At 43.2% G+C, this 20726-nt stretch overlaps 2 protein-coding genes and 1 long non-coding RNA gene across 4 annotated transcripts in view; 2 read left to right on the top strand and 1 right to left on the bottom strand.

The window, feature by feature from the left end:
• The first annotated feature begins 336 nt into the window (after positions 1-336).
• LOC311010491 (small integral membrane protein 26-like) lies at positions 337-1123 on the top strand. Its single transcript, XM_084005006.1, has 2 exons — positions 337-541; positions 700-1123. The coding sequence occupies exons 1-2, from the start codon at positions 418-420 to the stop codon at positions 861-863; spliced, it is 288 nt and encodes a 95-aa protein (XP_083861132.1). The 5' UTR covers positions 337-417; the 3' UTR covers positions 864-1123.
• A 721-nt stretch (positions 1124-1844) lies between these two features.
• Positions 1845-20726, top strand: part of dtd1 (D-aminoacyl-tRNA deacylase 1) — a 31243-nt gene continuing 12361 nt past the window's right edge. For both annotated transcript variants that reach the window (XM_084005002.1, XM_084005003.1), the window contains exons 1-4: positions 1845-1974; positions 2438-2528; positions 3147-3382; positions 16013-16110. In XM_084005002.1, coding sequence (XP_083861128.1) covers positions 1932-1974; positions 2438-2528; positions 3147-3382; positions 16013-16110 — 468 coding nt within the window. In that variant the 5' untranslated portion in view covers positions 1845-1931. The remainder of the gene's footprint in view (positions 1975-2437; positions 2529-3146; positions 3383-16012; positions 16111-20726) is intronic.
• On the bottom strand, positions 1982-2975 carry LOC311010497. Its single transcript, XR_014596803.1, has 3 exons — positions 2954-2975; positions 2368-2431; positions 1982-2319 (listed from the first exon to the last, which is right to left on the bottom strand). It is a non-coding gene; the product is annotated as an uncharacterized lncRNA (long non-coding RNA).

Genomic DNA, 20726 nt, shown 5'->3' with positions numbered 1-20726 from the left:
CAAAACGGGACAGATTAGGCACGGATTTAAGACCAAAACAGTAAAACTAAGGTATTGTATAATTGAACACACTGCCAGATTAATATTTTCAATTATTTTTATTGAAGGGCTTGGGCATGCACTGCATTTATAGCTTATTATGACCGCTCGCCCATGATATACTGTATATATAAATTGAATCAGTACTTCTACTTTTACTATTCTTTTTAAACTCAAGTATCTGTATTACACTTATATTTGATTTCTTAATAACGACAAAACGTTTTATACTTTTTATAAAGTCTTAACCGGAAGACCGGAAGCGTCCGTGGACTCTCTCATTTGTACTTCCGGGTGACTGTCATGGCGGCGCCCGGACTGCCCTAGGAGGAGATCAGAGAACGAGCTAGCCGCCGCTCAGAGGAGCAGACTGCGGCCATGAACCTCAAAGACGTGGTGAGGTGGAACACCAGAGTGACTGCGATCTACGCGGTCGGGATCTGGACCATGATCGGTACCTACGGGTACTTGAAGTACACGGGGAAATACGAGCACCCGCCAGGTGATGTGATGCTAACACGCTAACACACACACACACACGCTTACACACACACACACACACACACACACACACACACACACACACACACACACACACACACACACACACACACACACACACACACCAGTTCAAAATGTACTCCCCTCTCTTGAACTCAGTGAGAACAGAAGAGGAGGTGCAGGACGATCCAAACGAGGTCGTCTACCAGACAAACCACTCCAAGACGGTCATCGTCTACAAGAAAGACTTTGTCCCGTACAGAACGAGGATCTACCGTTTCCTCCAGTCGTTCAGCGGGGAACCTGGGAGAGGAGACGAGTAGCTGCATCCATCTGCGTAAAGAAGGGACACTGAACTCATCATGAGCACCTTTTTATTTAGAATGCAGGAGGGTTTAATGTGAGGACCTTTATTTGCAAGACCGTGTTTGGATGTATTTTATTATTAATCTGTCAAAAATATTCAGTCGTGTCATGTGTAATACTGTCGGCTCCATCCACACCAATGTCCACATGAATACGACACAGTGCAACTAGTAATGATTAAACTTAATCTCTTCTTCATGCAAGAGGCACCGTGGAATTGTCTTCAGGTGTTATGTTTATACAAATATTTATATTTTTTAATAGATATTATCAAGCTGTTTTGGGATGAATGCCTCTATATTTAATTGTCTGCCATAAACAGGCCTTTGAGGTGGAGAATATAGACCGAGTACCTTTCAATTTAATGCTGTTTAACTCCACCACAAAGCGAAGCTCCAAAATGTCAAATCGAATCACAACGTACAAAGCACTTTAAGTAAGCTAGTATTTAGTACAGGTTGTTGTGCAATTTATTTCATTTCTGAACACCCAGGGTAAAAGAAAAATCCATTGATACTACACCTGATACGTCAACTATATTGTAATATAGTTGGTGTTCAAATTACAAATTTGTATGGTATTACTGCTTGCATTTATTTTTAATCCATTTGTATTTAACAAAGCAAAACATACAGCATACAACTGGTTATTATAAAAAAAAAGTAAAATCACAAAACACTTATTACTCTTATTCGCAACATGCATTTAACAAAAAATATTAATTTTTTGTTGTTTTAAATTGTCTCATTTACATGTGTTATATATCATGTCATGCAGTTGAGCTGTTCTATCAGCTTAAACATTTCCCATGAAGGGAAAATAAGTATTTGCTGTTATATTCACTCACTTCTATTCAGTCACAGCCTTTACTGCTCATACAAACAGAAGAAACTTGTTTTGTCCCAGCAAATCTCCCAAAGAGAGGTGTGCTGCGTGTTTCTGCCGCTAGAGGGCGACGGCGTCCCGTGAGCGCCGGAGCTGTTGATAAATTGAGAGAGCGAGTAACACAATCCACAAGCAGCACAATGAAAGCTATCATTCAGAGGGTCGCCAAGGCCTCTGTGACAGGTAAGCGGCTGTATTCACCTCAGCGAAGGTGGCACGTTTGGATAACTTCGATAGTGTCGCTAAACCGAGGCTAGTAGCTTATTTATGGACGGCTCGCAGCTTGCCGGCTAGCTAACCTAGCCGGGTTAGCATTAGCACTCCCAGCAACATGGAAACCCTCCACAGACAGCCAGGTGACTCTAGCCGGAGTCCGTTCAGAGACTGTCTGCTGGCTGTCTGTTACACTCGAAGACCAGTAAAGGTGTTGAACTGTGCTCGGAATAGTGTCGTCGGCACTGCTGCTTCTCCACGTGTCACCCGGCAGGCGTGGCTGCTTGACAGGTGACAGGGTGAACGGCGTGTCACCTGTCAGGCTTGGCTGCTTGACAGGTGACAGGGTGAACGGCGTGTCACCTGTCAGGCTTGGCTGCTCGTCACTGAATGGAAGTCTCCAGTCGTCACGCTTTGTCCTGTTTTCCTACAGTGGGAGAAGAAGAGGTGAGCTCCATAGGACGAGGGCTGTGTGTCCTGCTGGGTCTGTCGGTGGAGGACACCCAGAAGGATGCGGACTACATGTGAGTGACTGAGGGGGGACCTCCACCACCACAACTAGATCTAAAATCAGTGGTACCAGAAACAAGCAGTGTGTGTGTGTTGTGTGCTCTGATGACTTTGTTAACTCATTTTTGTTAAAGCAGTAGTGCTTTGAGCTCATAACAAGTCAGGCTTTCAAGTCAACCTCACACAACAGTCAGTACAGAAATGTTGTTTATTATTCAACTTTAAAATGTCCCAGAGAGGCTTTAACTTGGGCACAAATCTTTCATTATACAACATTTAATCTAAAATTGTTATGTTATACTGACATGCTGTTTTCTGATGTTCAAAACAAATCTGTATTAACATAAGCACATATTTGCCTAGGGTTACCTTGACTGCAGGCTCATTGGTGCTTATTTGTGTCACTCATGCTGATGCCTAAAGAGGAGGCGGGGCTTACCTCCACGTAGACGCCAACAATGTTTCATCCATCATGGCTGAAATGACCACTATTGCTGCTTTCTATGTGTTGTGAAGTCCTAGATACGCTAAGAAACCAAACGGCGTCCTGTCTGAGTTCATGACATCATCCAGAGGTGCTTTGTGAATTTCAACGAGCTGTATTCTTAATGCTTTTCCTCATGTGTTTCCAGAGTACGCAAGATCCTGAACATGCGGCTGTTTGAAGACGAGAATGGGCGAGCGTGGAGCAAGAGCGTGATGGACAAGGACTTTGAGGTGCTGTGTGTGAGCCAGTTCACCCTGCAGTGTATCCTGAAAGCCAACAAACCAGACTTCCACTCAGCCATGCCTGCAGAGTTGTCCCAGCCCTTCTACAACAGCATCCTGGAGAATATGAGGAGCACCTACAAGCCGGAGCTCATTAAGGGTAGGTGAACCATCTCTGCTGTCCCTCTACAGTCTGACGGCGGTGAATTCCTGCTGACATTTGACATTGTGTGATTGGGGTGGGAAGCTTTTGTTCTGATTCGATGTTATCACGATACTTGGGTGTCGATTCAATTTACATTGCCATTCTGATTTATCGTCATTCCATAGTATCGATTGTGTTTTTTTCCCCTTCTTAAAGGAAAAGTTCGGAATTTTGGACATAGGTCCTCATTTCCAACTTACCCGAGGTAATATAGGTCGGTGGAGACCGTTTTCAGCACAATTGGTCCAGTCCTTATATTTGCACAAGTCACCGTTGCTAACTGGTGTTGAGCTAGCGCACGTCAACGGTAACATCCAGCCTGTCACTAAAAACAGCTTTAACTGCTCCGCAGAACACCCGAGACAAATGTATTATAACGTCGGACTATCGATGTACATGTCAGTGTTGGTAGAATCATTTTAGAAATTAAACCAACCTTGCATTTTCAATGATAAAACATTTTGAGGGACTAGTTTCTCAGCAGCAGCGGAATTTTACTTTGCGTGTTAGTAGTAGTGCGTAAAAACGAAACCTAAGCGCCCTACAGTCGTGACAGCTAGTACTCGTAGCAGCGTTATAAAGATTTTTTAAATTATTCTACCAACACTGACATGTACATCGATAGTCCGACGTCATAATACATTTGTCTCGGGTGTTCTGCGGAGCAGTTAAAGCTGTTTTTAGTGACAGGCTGGATGTTACCGTTGACGTGCGCTAGCTCAACACCAGTTAGCAACGGTGACTTGTGCAAATATAAGGACTGGACCAATTGTGCTGAAAACGGTCTCCACCGACCTATATCACCTCGGGTAAGTTGGAAATGAGGACCTATGTCCAAAATTCCGAACTGTTCCTTTAAAGGTTGTATCAGCGATTCCGGTTGCCCTCACTTCCGTTGCGAGATCCAAAACAAACAGAGCCAGCTAGCCCCTCCCTCCCGGGTTTTGAAAATGATCATGGACGTGCATTTTCATGAACGTGATTGGTTGGAACACTGTTTATTTTGCTTTTGAGGTGTTGGTAGTACCATTTGTTTTTGTGTGCGATCTCGGAGCCTAGGCTGCCTAGAGAGACGCGTTTTTTTGACGGCCTGCTTATGGGGCGGGCAGCTAGCGGATGGTGAGGTAAAAACAGATGAATGTGATCAGAACAGACATTAGAACAGAAGTTATGGACCTCCAAAAATGCCAACAAATGAAATGCGAAATTCCAATGTGTCAAAAAGGGGTGTGGCACTTGAAATTCAAATGGACGCCACGGGCAAACCGTTTGAGATATTGACCTGAAACTTCAGATCCTCTCGTTTGGTAACATAAGGCATATTTTCAACGCTTTTCAGCTAAATCTGAGAGGTGTCATGTACATGATACCCCGATTTTGGCTGTTTTCACATGGAATGACCCTGAGGGGAAAGCTGCTCAAATCAAATAGACACCACAGTGACTGTAGAAACCCCTGTCTTGAGTTCGGGACTGTGCAGCTCGTGAGTTTGTGTTATTGTTTTAATTATATTTTCAACTTAATTTGTTGCCTCCTTCCTTCTAGTTAGCTATGTTATCTTAATCCTGGACCTGTAGTTTGTTTTGAGGGCCTATGGGGTATAGTACTGTTTTTAAAAGCAGGGTATCACAATTAGAGCTGTGCGATATTACGATATATATCGTAGTACGATATAAAAATGTCTACCGTAGGATATAACCCTCTGTCGTTTATATCGTAATTTTAACGTGTAGGCTACTTGTTTAGCACTGTTGCTACACGCATTTCCACTGCATGCGTCTCCGCTGCGTTGCGTCTCCGCCACGCCAGCGGAGCAGATACATTTCACTTTAGTCTATGGGTCAATCCCCACCAGGTCCGCTGCGCTGCGTGTCCGCTGCGCTGCGTGTCCGCTGCGTCTCAGCTCCGGCAGTCCGCAGCTCTCCGCAACAAATACGGACTTCTATTTCTGGCGGATGCCGGACCACGGCGCAGCAATTCAGCACAGGGCAAATATAGCGAAACAGGAAGTTCGGTACATACTCGACAATAAAACTTTTCAAAATAAAACACTTGTGTTAATAAAACCACTTGACTACGTCAAAAAAAGTCTTGTACTCCTTCCTCGGGAACACTGACCTTTGTATCGCTTGGTTGCTGTGTTTACACATATCTTTAACTGCAGCGTGCGATTACGTATTTATCGCGAACGACGGACTGTGCCGTGGCGGACTCAAACGCATCCTGTGGGGATTGGCGGACGGCGGACCGAAGCCAGATCGGAGACGCACCGCAGCGGAGACGCATGCAGTGGAAATTGGGCGTCGTTAACGTACACTACGGTTGTGATTTAATACGCTGTGTAAAGCACAACTCAATGTCGGAATGACCGTTGGATATCCAAATTTTGAGTTCAAAACAAGTTCTGAAGGCGAATGTAACTAGTTGTTATTGTATTTATTTTATTTCTTTGCACTTTATTGCATTACTTGAAAATGACTGCACTACCAGATATTTTGAATGGTATTTGTCCACTTGATATTTGTTTTTATAGGTCCAGCTGCGAGGCCTACTGGCTGTCCTAACCTGAACATATTTATTTTTTTATATTTACATAAAAGCTTGTAATAGTTTTCGTTGCAAAAAGTCACGAATAAAAGGAAAGAAGAAAGTGCCATTCATTTGCCTTTCACTCACATGGTTATCAAAAATAGTGCTGAGATGTGATTGATTTATTTATATATATATATATATAATTCTAAGAAAAAATACTATATCGGGATATATATCGTTATCGGGATATAAAATTAGCTATATCGGGATACAAAATTTTGTCCATATCGCACAGCACTAATCACAATACATTTCTAGTATACCTAGTATATGCAAAACTAATCAAAAGAGAAAATTGTTAATGTTCTTTTAAACTGTAAAATCTATCTAACTTAATGTGGGTCATTCCATGTCGTTTCATCAAATGCCTCCCACCTGACCATCTCAGAATGTCCTGTAAAAATTCTAGTACAAAGACACACTTGTTAATAGGACAAACCCAAAATATTAGGTCTCTACTGTCAATAGTTTTCTCATGAAACATCATTGAATGAAGGGTAGTTTAGACGGTTTTTGGCATCATACTCTGAAAAGCCATTTTTAAATGGCAATATCTGGAAAACTATCTCACCTGTGGCCTTGTATATCTGTTACTAATAGCCTCCAGACCTGGAATATCAGGGGTGTAGCTCAATGATAACCTAGTATGGTAGGTACTTAAACTTCTCCCAAAATGTGGCTTGTCGAAATGAATTAGCAAATTTAAAGAGTGGCTGAGCTCCCATTTTTACAGATAAAAGACTTCTATCACTTCTGCCTCTATCTCTGGTGTTAGCTTAAACATTCTACAAAATATGGTTTCTCTTAGATGATTAGTTTCACAGATATTAAGGCTCAAAAATGGAAGTAAACACATCTTTGCCCAACTTCAGAGCCATATTCCAAAAAACTGACAAGTATCAGGTCCAAACTTACTTTTTTTGAAAGATCATATTCTTGTTAAAATCATATTTTAAAAATCCAGATGGTGTTTGGCCTCATTTTGTCGCAGTGATTTTTTTAAAATCCTGATATTGGTGGGGTTTTTAGTGGCCGTTTCTGGTACTGCAAGTCCTAATAGCCTACTCGTAAACATCACAGCAGGGCAATTCAATTGTGTTTTTTACCATTTACCAAAGACTTACATGTGACTAAATGCTACTGATAAATTTAGCCTTACGAAAAAATTTAAATGTAGCACAGTTGTAGTTACAGAGGCAATAAGTCCTTGAATGTGAGTTAAACATGCTGAAAGCAGCTTTTAATGTCTTAAACCATGAACAAACATATGATAGCATAATATTGAAGAATACACATCTTGTCATACTTTGTCATACAAGTATATACATTACACAACCAAATCAAATAATAATCTTAATTTGAGCATAAAGATTTTACATTACAGTACAAAAGTCTCCAAAGTTTGATATTGAATAACAGTTTGTCTCTATGCTCACTATGAGGGATCACACATTTTGCATCTTTTAGATCCAATTCCTTAGTCACATTAATTAATTTGGTAGTCACTTAAAAAAATGTCTAATGTACATCTCTGCTCTGTTGTGCTTTTTTGATGGCATACATGCGCCCAGTTTCTGTATTGTGAATGTCAATCCTTGCAATTCTATGCTGCAGTGGGACATTACACATGTCTTCTCTTCTTGGCCAGTAGAAACTCTTGGCAGGGCCATGTGGGTGCATGAACTGAACCAGTTCATCTTCATCTGAAACATCTCTGATACTTCCTATCCACCATTTCTGATCATAACTCACATATTGTCTCATAGTAAGCATAGAGACAAACTGTTATTCAATATCAAACTTTGGAGACTTTTCTCAAATTAAGATTTTTATTTGATTTGGCTGTGTAATCTTTGTGTATATACTTAAAGTATGATAAAATGTACAGTCTTCAATATTATGGTATCATATGTTTGTTCATGGTTTAAGACATTAAAAGCTGCTTTCAGCATGTTCAACTCACATTCAAGGACTTATTGCCTCTGTAACTACAACTGTGCTACATTGTTTCCGTAAGGCTAAATTTATCAGTAGCATTTAGTCACATGTAAGTCAAATGGTAAAAAACACAATTGAATTGCCCTGCTGTGATGTTTACTAGTAGGCTATTAGGACATGCATTACCAAAAACGGCCACAACAATCCCACCAATATCAGGATTTAAAAAAATCACTGCGACAAAAATGAAACTAATGATCCAAGAGAGACCATATTTTGCAGAATGTTTAAGCTAACACCAGAGATGGAGGCAGAAGTGATAGAAGTCTTTTATCTGTAAAAATGGGAGCTCAGCCACTATTCAAATTTGCTACTTCATTTCGACAAGCCACATTTTTGGAGAAGTTTAAGTACCTACAATACTAGGTTATCATTGAGCAACACCCCTTATATTCCATGCCTGGAGGCTATTGGTAACAGATATACACTGTAGAAAATTTGAAGGCCACAGGTGAGATAGTTTTCCAGATATTGCGGTTTAAAAATGGCTTTTCAGAGTATGATGCCAAAAACCGAAAACAGTAGAGACCTAATATTTTGATTTTTCCTATTAACAAGTGTGTCTTTGTACTAGAATTTTTACAAGAAATTCTGTGATGGTCCGGTGGGAAGATTTTCAGAAATTTGATGAAATGACATGGAATGACCCATGTGAGCTTGTTAAATGTAGCTTTTTCTCGCTGTTAACTCTCTTGCTGTCTCTCCTCGGGGGCGTGTCCCCCAAAGACTCTAGAGCTCTGCTGATGTGTCGTCATGTCAAATTAAAAGCCCTTGCATTATCGTGTAATTGCAACTTCATAATATTTCATACAATTCTGAAGCGGTGGTGGGCCACAAAATGTACCAAGTGGAAACACTGCTCAACCACAATGGCTAATGCCGTGCCGGCGGGACACCAAAATGGCATAATGGTCAATGCGATGCCAAATTTGAACTCGCACACTCTCAAAACATTTTGCATGCAGTCTGAGCAACACATAAATGTAATATAATACACACATGTAGCTAATTATAGTAAGATCTATGGAGCTCTAGATGGGTCAATGATATTATAAGTCTATTTACGCATTCACACACTTCATATTACCAGCTGTCCTTTCTGTGTTTGGCAGTTTAAACTGTTTCTTTTAGCCTGGATTATGACTGTACCTTGTTAGTGTTTGTGTAAAATGATGTCACATCAAGCTTTGATTGGCCAGTAGGCGGTGCTTTTGTATCTCGAACATAACCTGCTCCAGTAATACTTTTAAGGGTTGTTGTAAAAAGTGCGGAGGCCAGTGTTAGTCGGGTCCTCGGTGGTTGGAGGACAACATGGCTAATAAACAACTCTGGGTTGTTTACAGCTTTTTGTTTCTGAGCTTATTAAAAACCAAAGTGTCGAGGGTCGCTGTTATTGCTACTTGCTTATACATTTGGACCAGTGCCCCGTCCCCCTGCTGTTTAATAGGCTGTATTCCCAGCTCAGTGTGGGGTTATAAAGCATTGTGGAGGGAGCGGTGGATTATCTGTGCTGTGATGCCATGCTGCTGGTGATGGTGGCAGTGAACTGGGTCAGCTCGCCAGGGAGCAGGTGCAGAGAACACCTTGTCCTAGCAAGGGAGGCTTCCTAATTAGCCCCCCCCCCCCTCCAGAGAGGAAATGTGATGATGCAGTGCTTTTCCACCGCTGCTTCCTTTTGCAGATGGTGTCATTAATCTTGCGGACCCAGTGGAAGGAGAACATTTTAAGTTGAAACTTCCTGTCCTCCTGAAGCACCTTCGTCTTTTGTCCCAAAAGTCTCAATGGTTATCCTCCATCCCCAAGAAACGTTGACTTGTCGTCGTCAATGCTAAACAAATGGTGTTTACTTTTAATGAATGTGATGTCATTTGGGATCATAGACTGCATATAAGAAGTGGACATAGTCATCATTAAGCGACATGTTGGTTTGTGGACTATGGTTTTGAAGCTTCAATGTCGACAGTTTGGCCATCGCCATCTTGGACTTTTGGAATCCGTGAATGAATGAAGTGACCATATTTGGACTGTAGAGGAGGGATGGGTGGCTCTGATGAATAAAAGTGCCAGAGCAGCAACCTTACTGGATCTGGATCCATCTGGATTCTGTTCTGGTGTGAAGCTGTTAACAAAGTTAGCTTCATAATTCAAGGTCAACTTTACAGCTAAGTGTTAAAGGGATCTTAGTAGCTAACTGCTTTGGTAGCGACGCTAGCGAGGCCGTGGCAATGTCCTGTCAATCACAAGGTAGCCCCGCCCTAAAACCTTCACTGCTTTCTGGTCTATTTGACTCTAAATATACCATAATGTACTAAATGAATCTAGAGAAACTAGAGATTGAGACCATAAACTCATGTTTACAATGTAGTGTTGTCACGATACCAACATTTTGGTACCGGTACCGGTACCAACATGTGTTTCGGTACTTATTAGGGGTGTAACGGTACATGTATTTGTATTGAACCGTTTCGGTACGGGGTGCTCGGTTCGGAACGGAGGCGTACCGAACGAGTTTCCATACGGACATATTAAGTAGAGGACCGCATTTGTGGAGCATGCTGCAGCCGCACATGCGCAGTTGCGCACACCGCGACACAATAAACAGCAGTAGTAGCGGACGTCATGGCTAATGCCGCTAGCGTTGGCAACAAGCCAGAGTTGGAGGACCTTCCCGCGACATTAAGGTCTCCCGTTTGGGAACACTTCGGCAAAGCGGTTTGCCGACATTGTTCATGTGAGGTCGGGTATGTTTCTGGCAACACGTCAAACCTGTTGACGCATTTGAAACGGCACCACCCCCACGTGAACATCGCTACAACGAGGAGAAAGACGAGCGCAACGTTAGTGCAAACACAGCTCCCCACCGCATTTAAACAGCCTCTCCCTGCCCTGTTCAATTTTGCACATCAGATGGAGAAAAGATTTGTTTTTAAAAAAACAGTCTGAGCCTTATTCATGTTATTTAATCTGAGCAACAACTTGAAACTATTTAGTGTTGCAACTGTTCAATTTTGCACATCAGATGGAGAAAATATATTTTTTAAAGAAACAGTCTTTAACAGTATTTTTTAAATAAATATTTTAAATACTTGTATTTATATTTTTGAGCAGCATTCTAGCTCCAGTGCATGTTCCTACTGTTAAAAGCACAAAAGTAATAAACAACTAGCACATTTATATTTTGCATTTTGTTTTCTTACTGTACCGAAAATGAACCGAACCGTGACCTCAAAACCGAGGTACGTACCGAACCGAGATTTTTGTGTACCGTTACACCCCTAGTACTTATCGATACTTTTCGATACTTTTTCAAATAAAAAGTGAACGTAAAAAATGTCTGACTTTATTTTAATAGAAAATCTTAGAACAATAACATATTAATCAGCAAATAAAATAAAATACCACAAAGACAAGCTTTTCTAATGCACGCAATTTAAAAAATGTGAAAATATAATATAAAATATAATAATATAAATAAACCAGCTCTATTTTTTTTCTTCCAGAGCTACTTTTGTTAAGAGTGAAGGAGGGTGGCGCTTGCTTTTAGCACTAAATGTGGCTTTTCTTCCTGAGTAAATGACCTGTCGTTCCCTGAGTTCAGTGTGCAGGTCTGGGGGCTTGTCCTTTAAGTGTTTGTCTAGTCGGAGGTGTTTCCGCCGTTAGCCATGCATGTTTTAAACACCGTTTACACAGTGGTGCGTCGGCGTTAACTGCCTCGCTTTGCGCATTTGTTTTAAGCTAAAGTACGGCTATATCGCACTTTGCGGCGCTGGTTTGTCCACAAGTTGCGGCGTGGTGAAGGTTGCAGCAGCCAGTCTCCTCTCCGTGCTTCTCTCGCTCGCGTTCTCTGGTGCTCTCTCGCTCGTGCGCTCTCTCTCTCCAAGCTTCCTCCTGCTCCGTTTGTTGCCCCAGTCCACGCTGCTCGCTAACTTGCTAGCGGTTTCCTCGGCTTGCTTGCTTTTTCTTTTTATCTCTCCAAGCTGCGGCTCGCTCCTCGTCCTCTCAGCTGTAGTTACAACGCGGTGACGTCACGCGGCGAGTTCGCCGCGCTGTTGCGGGCGCTGCCGGCGGCGCTGCAAGTACCGGTCCCGTCCAAATGCAATATAGTACCGTTTTAAATGCCTCAGTACCCCGGTACCATATTAGTACCGGTATACCGTGCAACCCTATTACAATGTTCAGATGATAAATCAGTTGAGAGATATAGGCTAATTTCCTCATAGACTTATATACAATCAGACTTCTTTTTCCAACCAGAGGAGTCGCCCCCTGATGGCTACCAGACAGAATGCAAGTTCAAGGTACTTCAGTATTGGCTTCACTTTTCAGAACCGGAGGTTGTCACCTGTTTTGGATGCTTAGATTTGGTACTATAGGCTAACTGTGGCAGTGATGCTAATCAATGAAACTTCATGTTACGTCTTTTGATTTCCAGTTGGAAAAGGAGTCGATAAAATTCTCGAGACTTTTGAGTCTCAACACATGGCTTTCAACTGCATGTGCCGTCCGTTCGGTTCATTTTATGGACAACTTCAACTTTTTCTTGAAAAAGTCTAAGCAAGAAGCACCCAACCTATTCTGCAAATGTATCAAATCTAGCATCCATTCCTCATCAATCACAGCCAGTCCCAAAACATTGGGAAGCTAATGATTTTAACACACTAAAGCTAGCTTTATTAAATGTCAGGTCTCTGGCATGAAAAACATTTTTAATCAATGATTTTATTACCAAGCACAATCTTGATTGTTTGTTCTTAACTGAAACCTGGTTAGATCAAAATAACAGTGCTGCTGTTCTTATTGAATCAGCTCCTCCCAACTTCAGTTATGAGTTAAGCTAGAGTGCATAAGAAAGGAGGGGGAGTGGCTGTTTTGTTTAATGATTCCCTCCAATGCAAGCAGATATCTTATAGAAACTTTGCATCCTTTGAATACGTGGCTCTTCAGTTGAATTCTTCTTCCCACGTTATGTTCCTAAATGTATACAGGCCACCTAAATACTGTGCAACCTTTTTTGATGATTTTTCTGAACTACTGTCTATAATCTGTATTGACTTTGACTGTGTGGTTATTGTTGGTGATTTTAACATTCATGTTGACAAACTCCATGACAGGGGGACTAAAGAACTGTGTTGTGTCATTGATAACTATGGACTGATTCAGCATGTGACAGAGCCCACTCATAACAAAGGTCACACCCTGGACCTGATCATGTCCAAGGGTGTTAGCATTTCAAAGGTTGTTGTGACTGACGTTGCTCTTTCTGATCATTCCTGTGTTTTCTTTGAGAGTGCTATCTCTGTGCAGACAAATGTTAAAAGAAAAGTAATAAAAAAAACGGTATATCACAGAAAACACCCTCCCTCCCTTGGGTCTCAGTAAATGAGCTTGTTGACAATTTCAATGTGAAAATTACAAATATTATTGATGCCATTGCGCCCACTAAGCTGAAACTGGTCCCTGGCAAAAAAAAAAGGTCTCCATGGAGAAATGCCACGTTGGTAAGAACAGAAAAAAGAGAGTGTTGGAAAGCTGAACGTAGGTGGCGTAAAACAAATCTCCAGGTTCACTATGATATCTATAAAGAAAGACTTAGAATCTACAACCTGGAACTGAGAAAAGCAAGACAATCCTTCTTCTCGGACATTATTGCCAAAAACAACAATAACGCACAGACCTTGTTTGCTACTGTCGACAGGCTAACAAACCCTCCTGTGTTAGTAGCCCCTGAACTGCTTTCCACCAGGGCCTGCAATGACTTTGCCTCCTTCTTCACAGAAAAAATCCAGAAAATTAGGCAAGCAGTCAGCGCCTCCACATCAGGTGGAGGACATGTGTCCATGTTTCCACTCAAGGTCAATTCAGAAACCATGGCATAATTTCATGTGATTAACCATAAAACCTTGGAGGACATCATACAACATCTGAAATCCTCCTCCTGCTGCCTTGATATTCTGCCAACAAGCCTTTTCAAAAATGCATCAAACTGCATGACCCCAGATCTTTTACAGATTGTAAACACGTCTCTTCTGTAAGGTGTCTTGCCACAGGCCTTGAAAACTGCTGTTATCAAGCCTCTCTTGAAAAAGAACAATTTAGACACTTACTTGTAAACACAATCTGAGGTAAACAGGTAGCAGATTCAGATCCATTTAGAAATGAACGACCAGTCAACGATCTAACAGAAATGTTAACAGCTGGATCTATGTCGAACAAAAATGATAACGGGCCGAATAAAATCGCTCACTGGCACACAGGCAAATGACAAATAGCCTAATAGCCCAACTAAAATACTATTCAAGTGTCACAGGCCTAAATTCACTTTACCATCGTCCACTTACATTTACTCTTCAAAGTAGTGATTAAAACGTAGCAGAAGAAGATTTTCAAAACGTCTGTCCGACAGTCGATATCTCCTGGGAGTAAGAACGAGACTCCACGGGTGCGCTGGAGGGTGGTGGGGTATTGAAGCGCTGACACAGGTAACATAGGTCAGCAGCAGGGCACAGACGCATCACAGCGCTGCGCCTCCGCTGACACATCCGCAGGTGGCACACTACTGTCTGACAAAAAGCAGGCTGCAGTCGGGATTTTCCTTTCCGTATCCGGAGAAATTCTTTAAATAACGGATTACTTTAAAAAAAATAAAAATAATAACGAAGTTACTGATTGCTTGACGCACGAAACTAAAGCGTTACGTTACACGACAAAAGTAATTAGAGTACTCTAACGCGTTACTTTGGCTGGTTTACAAAGCACTGAATGGTTTAGGACCAAAATACATTTCTGATCTTCTGCTTAGCTACGAACCATCCAGACCTCTCAGATCATCTGGAACAGGTCTGCTCTGTGTCCCCAGAGTCGGAACCAAACATGGAGAGGCAGCCTTCAGTTTTTACGCACCACATATCTGGAACAAACTTCCAGAAAACTGCAGGTCTGCTACAAATGTCAGAGACTGCGCTGAAAGCTCGCCAGCTCCAACCTGGTCTACTTTCGGCGCAAGGCGCAAATAAAGTCCATTCATTCAATGCGAATCACAGCTGGCGGAGTGGAAGTTTGGCTGACTGTGCGCAGTGCGCACACGTCACCGAGACCTCACAGGCAGGTTTCCACAGTTCCAGGCACATTTAAATGCAATAAATAATCACAACAAACACTATTTAATGCAACTAACTGAATCAACACGTGAATTTATATCTATATAGATTGTCCCGTCACATCTGACGTCAGATCAAAGGCGGATGGCACGCGTAACGGAAACTCAGACATCTCACAACATCTCCCTCTCTCTCTCCTGTTTTTTATAATATGGGCATTGTTATTATTATGATACGCACGCACAGCGCGTGATGAGCGTGGTGGGAGCGGCGGCGCTGCTTCTGTCATCGGGTTGTCAAATGACGGAACTTGCACTGAACCTCCCCTAACGCATTAAAGGTGAGGAGAGGAGCTCATTTGATTGGTGAAGATCTGAATCGGCTGTATATATCCCAGTCCACGCCTCGTCTCCTCCTCGTCTCCCACTCACGCCTTCTTCTCCTCCCTCTTTCCCACTTGCGCCGGTGGGCGAGACGGGAGGTGTGCCTGCGCGAGCCTGCGCGGTGCACGAAACTTGCAAAGTCCAGACGGACACACCCCGTCGGCGCGGCGCAGGTGCGCTGAAAGCTGGCGCGCCTGGTCTACTAAACTAGGGCCCTATCTGTGAACTTCTTATGCTGCACTGTATTTTCTATTCCTTGATATTCTTGTTTTTAATGATTTATTTTTATTTTATTTTATTATTATTAAATTTTAAACTTTATTTTATTATTGGCTGGTTTTAATGAGGGTTTTTCTATGCATTTTAATTTTGCCTTTAATTTCTTTTAATCCTTCTATTTTTTCACTTGACATGACATTTTTATGATGTGAAGCACTTCCTTGTGTATGAAATGTGCTATACAAATAAAGTTGCCTTGCCTTCCAGTCTCACTCAGTTTCGTCTTGTGTTTTTAGATGGAAAGTTTGGGGCCCGCATGCAGGTCCACATTCAAAACGACGGACCTGTTACCATTGAACTGTCGTCACCTACTGGACCCGCAGACCCCAGACAGGTAGGTTACTAGCATCAAACTTTGGACAAACAAACCTTAACTCAAGATCCACTTATCACTCACAATAAGTCCATCAATCCATCGTCTACCGCTTATCCTCTATTCGGGGTCGCAGGGGGCTGGAGCCGATCCCAGCTGACATTAGGTGAAGGCGGGGTTAACCCTGGACAGGTAACCAGTCTATCACAGGGCTGACATGTAGAGACAGACAGGTAACCAGTCTATCACAGGGCTGATATGTAGAGACAGACAGGTAACCAGTCTATCACAGGGCCGACATGTAGAGACAGACAGGTAACCAGTCTATCACAGGGCTGACATGTAGAGACAGACGGGTAACCAGTCTATCACAGGGCTGACATGTAGAGACAGACGGGTAACCAGTCTATCACAGGGCTGACATGTAGAGACAGACGGGTAACCAGTCTATCACAGGGCTGACATGTAGAGACAGACAGGTCCATCCTGCATGTCTTTGGACTGTGGGAGGAACCCGAAGAACCCGGAGAGAACCCATTCTGACACAGGGAGAACATGTAAACTCCACACGGACGAAACCGGAACTTGAACCCTCTTGCTGTGAGGCGACGTGTTATCCACTAGACCACTGTGCAGCCCCTCACAATAAGTTATAGGATTATTATTATTATTTTTTTTACAGTTTATTCATCCTTTTTTCACGCAGGCAGACCTTATGATTTGTTTTTTCACTAGAAAGATGTCTCATCTGTGACACAATATAACTATTGCCTCACGGAAATATCCCGCATGTAACGCCCAGGTGCTTTGTGGATCTACGTAGAATCTGCTTCTAGAGATTGACTCTTTACTGGAGCTTTCGACTGTATTTACTGTAGTCTCACATCAGTGGGTTGCATTTCCTCAGTTGTCATGGAGATTGGTCAGTGGCAAGAGTTATAATTTAGAGCTCAGAACAAATCTGACACACTGACCCTGAACTAAGATTGTTTTGTGAGGTACATTTTTACAGAGAGTGACCTGTTAGAGTGAATAGCTAAAATGAACTTTGGTTCTTCCTTGAGACAAAGCTGTTCTGCTGTCATTGTGAACCACTGGGTGGTGACATTTACTCTCCAGTTGTGTGCAGCGACTCTTGCTCCTCATGTTCCAGGCAGAGCAGCTTTTAATGAGAATGATTTGAGTAAGAAACATGGATACTACAAACGTTGTGGTTTATTTTCCACCAACACTCACCTCATGTTTAACTGCATGAAACATGAAATCATATCAGAGCCCAAATTATTTTGTTAAAAACAACTCCTAAAAATTGGTTAAGTTGAACCTAAGCAGTACATTTTACGTTTTATAAATGAACCAAATACACAAACTTCACTGGAAATGATATTAGTATCGATAACAGGCAATTATATGCTGAACAGAAGCTCTGATTAACAAGACGCAGTTTGTGAACATCTTGGGACGTTCAGCAGCTCCTCTTATGTTTCTCAGTTTGTGGAGACTGAAACACAGATGAAATGTTACTGTTGCCCTGTGTCGATAATGATGGAACAGTTATGGTAAATAAATATGCGCATCTTAACCTATTTGTATAATTTGTACGTGTCCCAAGAAGTCTTGACCTTGGGAAGCCAAAACAACACGTTTTTACCTTCTGTTATTAGTTTCATAGTTTCTTTTGTGCCAAAATACATTTTTAGTCTAAGCTTCTTTGTATTACCTTACATCAGAGCACTACTTATCAATAACCATTAGAGCTGTCAGTTTTCCTCTTTAATACTATTCAAATTGAATTCCATATTTTTTTCAATATTCAAATTATATTGAAATATTTTATGCTCAAATTCAGCCTATGATTAATATTAACTACACTACACATGCGTATACATTGCCGATGCCATTATCACCAATGTGGTTGTTTAACTTCCTGTTCACTAGAGGGCGTTCCAAAAACATTACCATAAATATGTTGAATTGAACAATTGAACAGCTGAAAGCTTTCTAGATGAGTAATAATTAAGAAAGTAAAACAACCACATTGCCTTCTCCTGGGGACGCTGTGTCCCCGTTGCCATGGCTACGTCCTCCTCATCTCACCATCAGCTCTACTTTCACATTCTCACGTACATTCTGCTGTTGGTCTCGTTCCAGATGAATCAGCTGATGGAGACGTGGGTCGATCTAGCTAGCAGTAAGCAGCATGAATGCATCTTGTCATGACGTCATCGCTTCTAGAGCTCCATCCATATCTTTGTTTCACTTCACCGAGTGCTCCCGGCGGTTATCTCCGTGTGTGTGTGTCGCTATTTCTGAGAGTGAGATTGTGATTCAGAAAATGTTATTGTTCATCAGAATTCATGTGTCAAAAGCTTCCGTTTATGTGTGTTGGGGATGTAGCATGAGCAGATTTGGTTATCAACAGCTAATTATTAATGTCAATATGATTATCGATATTAATAATTATATTTAATATCTTATCATGATATAATCATGAATAAACGGGGCACCACCCTGGGATCAGGGAAAAGATAACCAAAAACTGTATACAGTCTCAATATAAAGGTTTTATACTCACATGCCAATCATCGTGATCATTGGCATAGAAGTATGAAACAATTGAAGAATTAAAAAGGCGGGAAATTCAAGCACTAGCCTTCCCAACCTGCTGTTATCCAGTGACATACTGTGTACACAACAAGCACGAGAGACCGCTAGTTATAATATAACAAGATTTATTAAAATCAGTAATAATGATCACAATCAATAACACTGCAATTAACAAAGCCTTATTACCTAACTACCTAACACACAAAGCTAAGCTAAACAAAGGGAGAGACAAACGTGGTGTGCGTGCGCGTGCGTGCGTGTGTGTGTGTGTGTGTGTGTGTGTGTGTGTGCAAGATGGAGTAGCAAGAGAGGGAGAGAGAGAGGGAGGGATGGCTGGGTGCAGCCACCATCCATCCATCCATCCATTTTCTTCCGCTTATCCGGGACCGGGTCGCGGGGGCAGCTGCCTGAGCAGGGACGCCCAGACTTCCCTCTCCCCGGACACTTCCCCCAGCTCCTCCGGGAGGACCCCAAGGCGTTCCCAGGCCAGCTGGGTGACATAGTCACTCCAGTGTGTCCTGGGTCTTCCTCGGGGTCTCCTCCCAGTGGGGCATGCCTGGAACACCTCCCGAGGGAGGCGTCCAGGGGGCATCCAATACAGATGCCCGAGCCACCTCAACTGGCTCCTCTCGATGTGGAGGAGCAGCGCCTCTACTCCGAGATCCTCCCGTGTGACGGAGCTCCTCACCCTATCTCTAAGGGAGCGCCCCGCCACCCTGCGGAGGAAGCTCATTTCGGCCGCTTGTATCTGGGATCTTATTCTTTCGGTCATGACCCAAAGTTCATGACCATAGGTAGGAACGTAGATTGACAGGTAAATTGAGAGCTTCGCCTTTCGGCTCAGCTCTCTCTTCACCACGACGGACCGATACAACGACCGCATTACTGCAGCCGCTGCACCGATCCGCCTGTCAATCTCACGTTCGATCCTTCCCTCACTCGTGAACAAGACCCCAAGATACTTAAACTCCTCCACTTGAGGCAGGAACTCCCCCCCGACCTGGAAGGGAGCAAGCCACCTTTTTCCGGTTGAGAACCATGGCCTCAGATTTGGAGGTGCTAATCCTCATCCCGGCTGCTTCACACTCGACTGCAAACCGCCCCAGGGCATGCTGGAGGTCCTGGCTCGAAGGAGCCAACAAGACAACATCGCCCGCAAAAAGCAGGGATGAAATCCAGTGGCTCCCGAACCAGATCCCCTCCGGCCCACGGCTGCGCCTAGAAATCCTGTCCATAAAAATAATGAACAGAACCGGTGACAAAGGGCAGCCCTGCCGGAGTCCAACATGCACCTGGAAAAGGTCTGACTTACTGCCGGCAATGCGAACCAAGCTCCTGCCCCGGTCATACAGGGACCGAACAGCCCTTAGCAGAGGGCCCCCGACCCCGTACTCCCGAAGTACCTCCCACAGAATGCCACGAGGGACACGGTCGAATGCCTTCTCCAAGTCCACAAAACACATGTGGACTGGTTGGGCAAACTCCCATGAACCCTCGAGCACCCTGCGGAGGGTATAGAGCTGGTCCAGTGTTCCACGGACAGGACGAAAACCGCATTGTTCCTCCTGAATCCGAGGTTCGACTAACGGCCGAATTCTCCTCTCCAGTACCCTGAAATAGACGTTCCCGGGGTAGCTGAGAAGTGTGATCCCCCGATAGTTGGAACACACCCTCCGGTCCCCCTTTTTGAATAGAGGGACCACCACCCCGGTCTGCCAGTCCAGAGGCACTGTCCCCGACTGCCACGCGATGTTGCAGAGACGTGTCAACCAAGACAGCCCCACAACATCCAGAGACTTGAGGTACTCAGGGCGGATCTCATCCACCCCCGGTGCCTTGCCACCGGGGAGCTTCTTAACTACCTCGGTGACTTCAGCCCGGGTAATGGGTGGATGAACCTCCGAGTCTCCAGCCTCTGCTTCCTCAATGGAAGACGTGTCAGTGGGATTGAGGAGATCCTCGAAGTATTCCTTCCACCGCCCGACGATATCCCCAGTCGAAGTCAGCAGCTCCCCACCTCCACCGTAAAC

This window comes from Eutrigla gurnardus (genome assembly GCF_963514095.1).
Source record: "Eutrigla gurnardus genome assembly, chromosome: 3".
Classification (NCBI taxonomy): Eukaryota; Metazoa; Chordata; class Actinopteri; order Perciformes; family Triglidae; genus Eutrigla; species Eutrigla gurnardus.
Note: the sequence above shows the minus strand (reverse complement) of the source record. Positions and strands in the feature narration are given on the sequence as shown.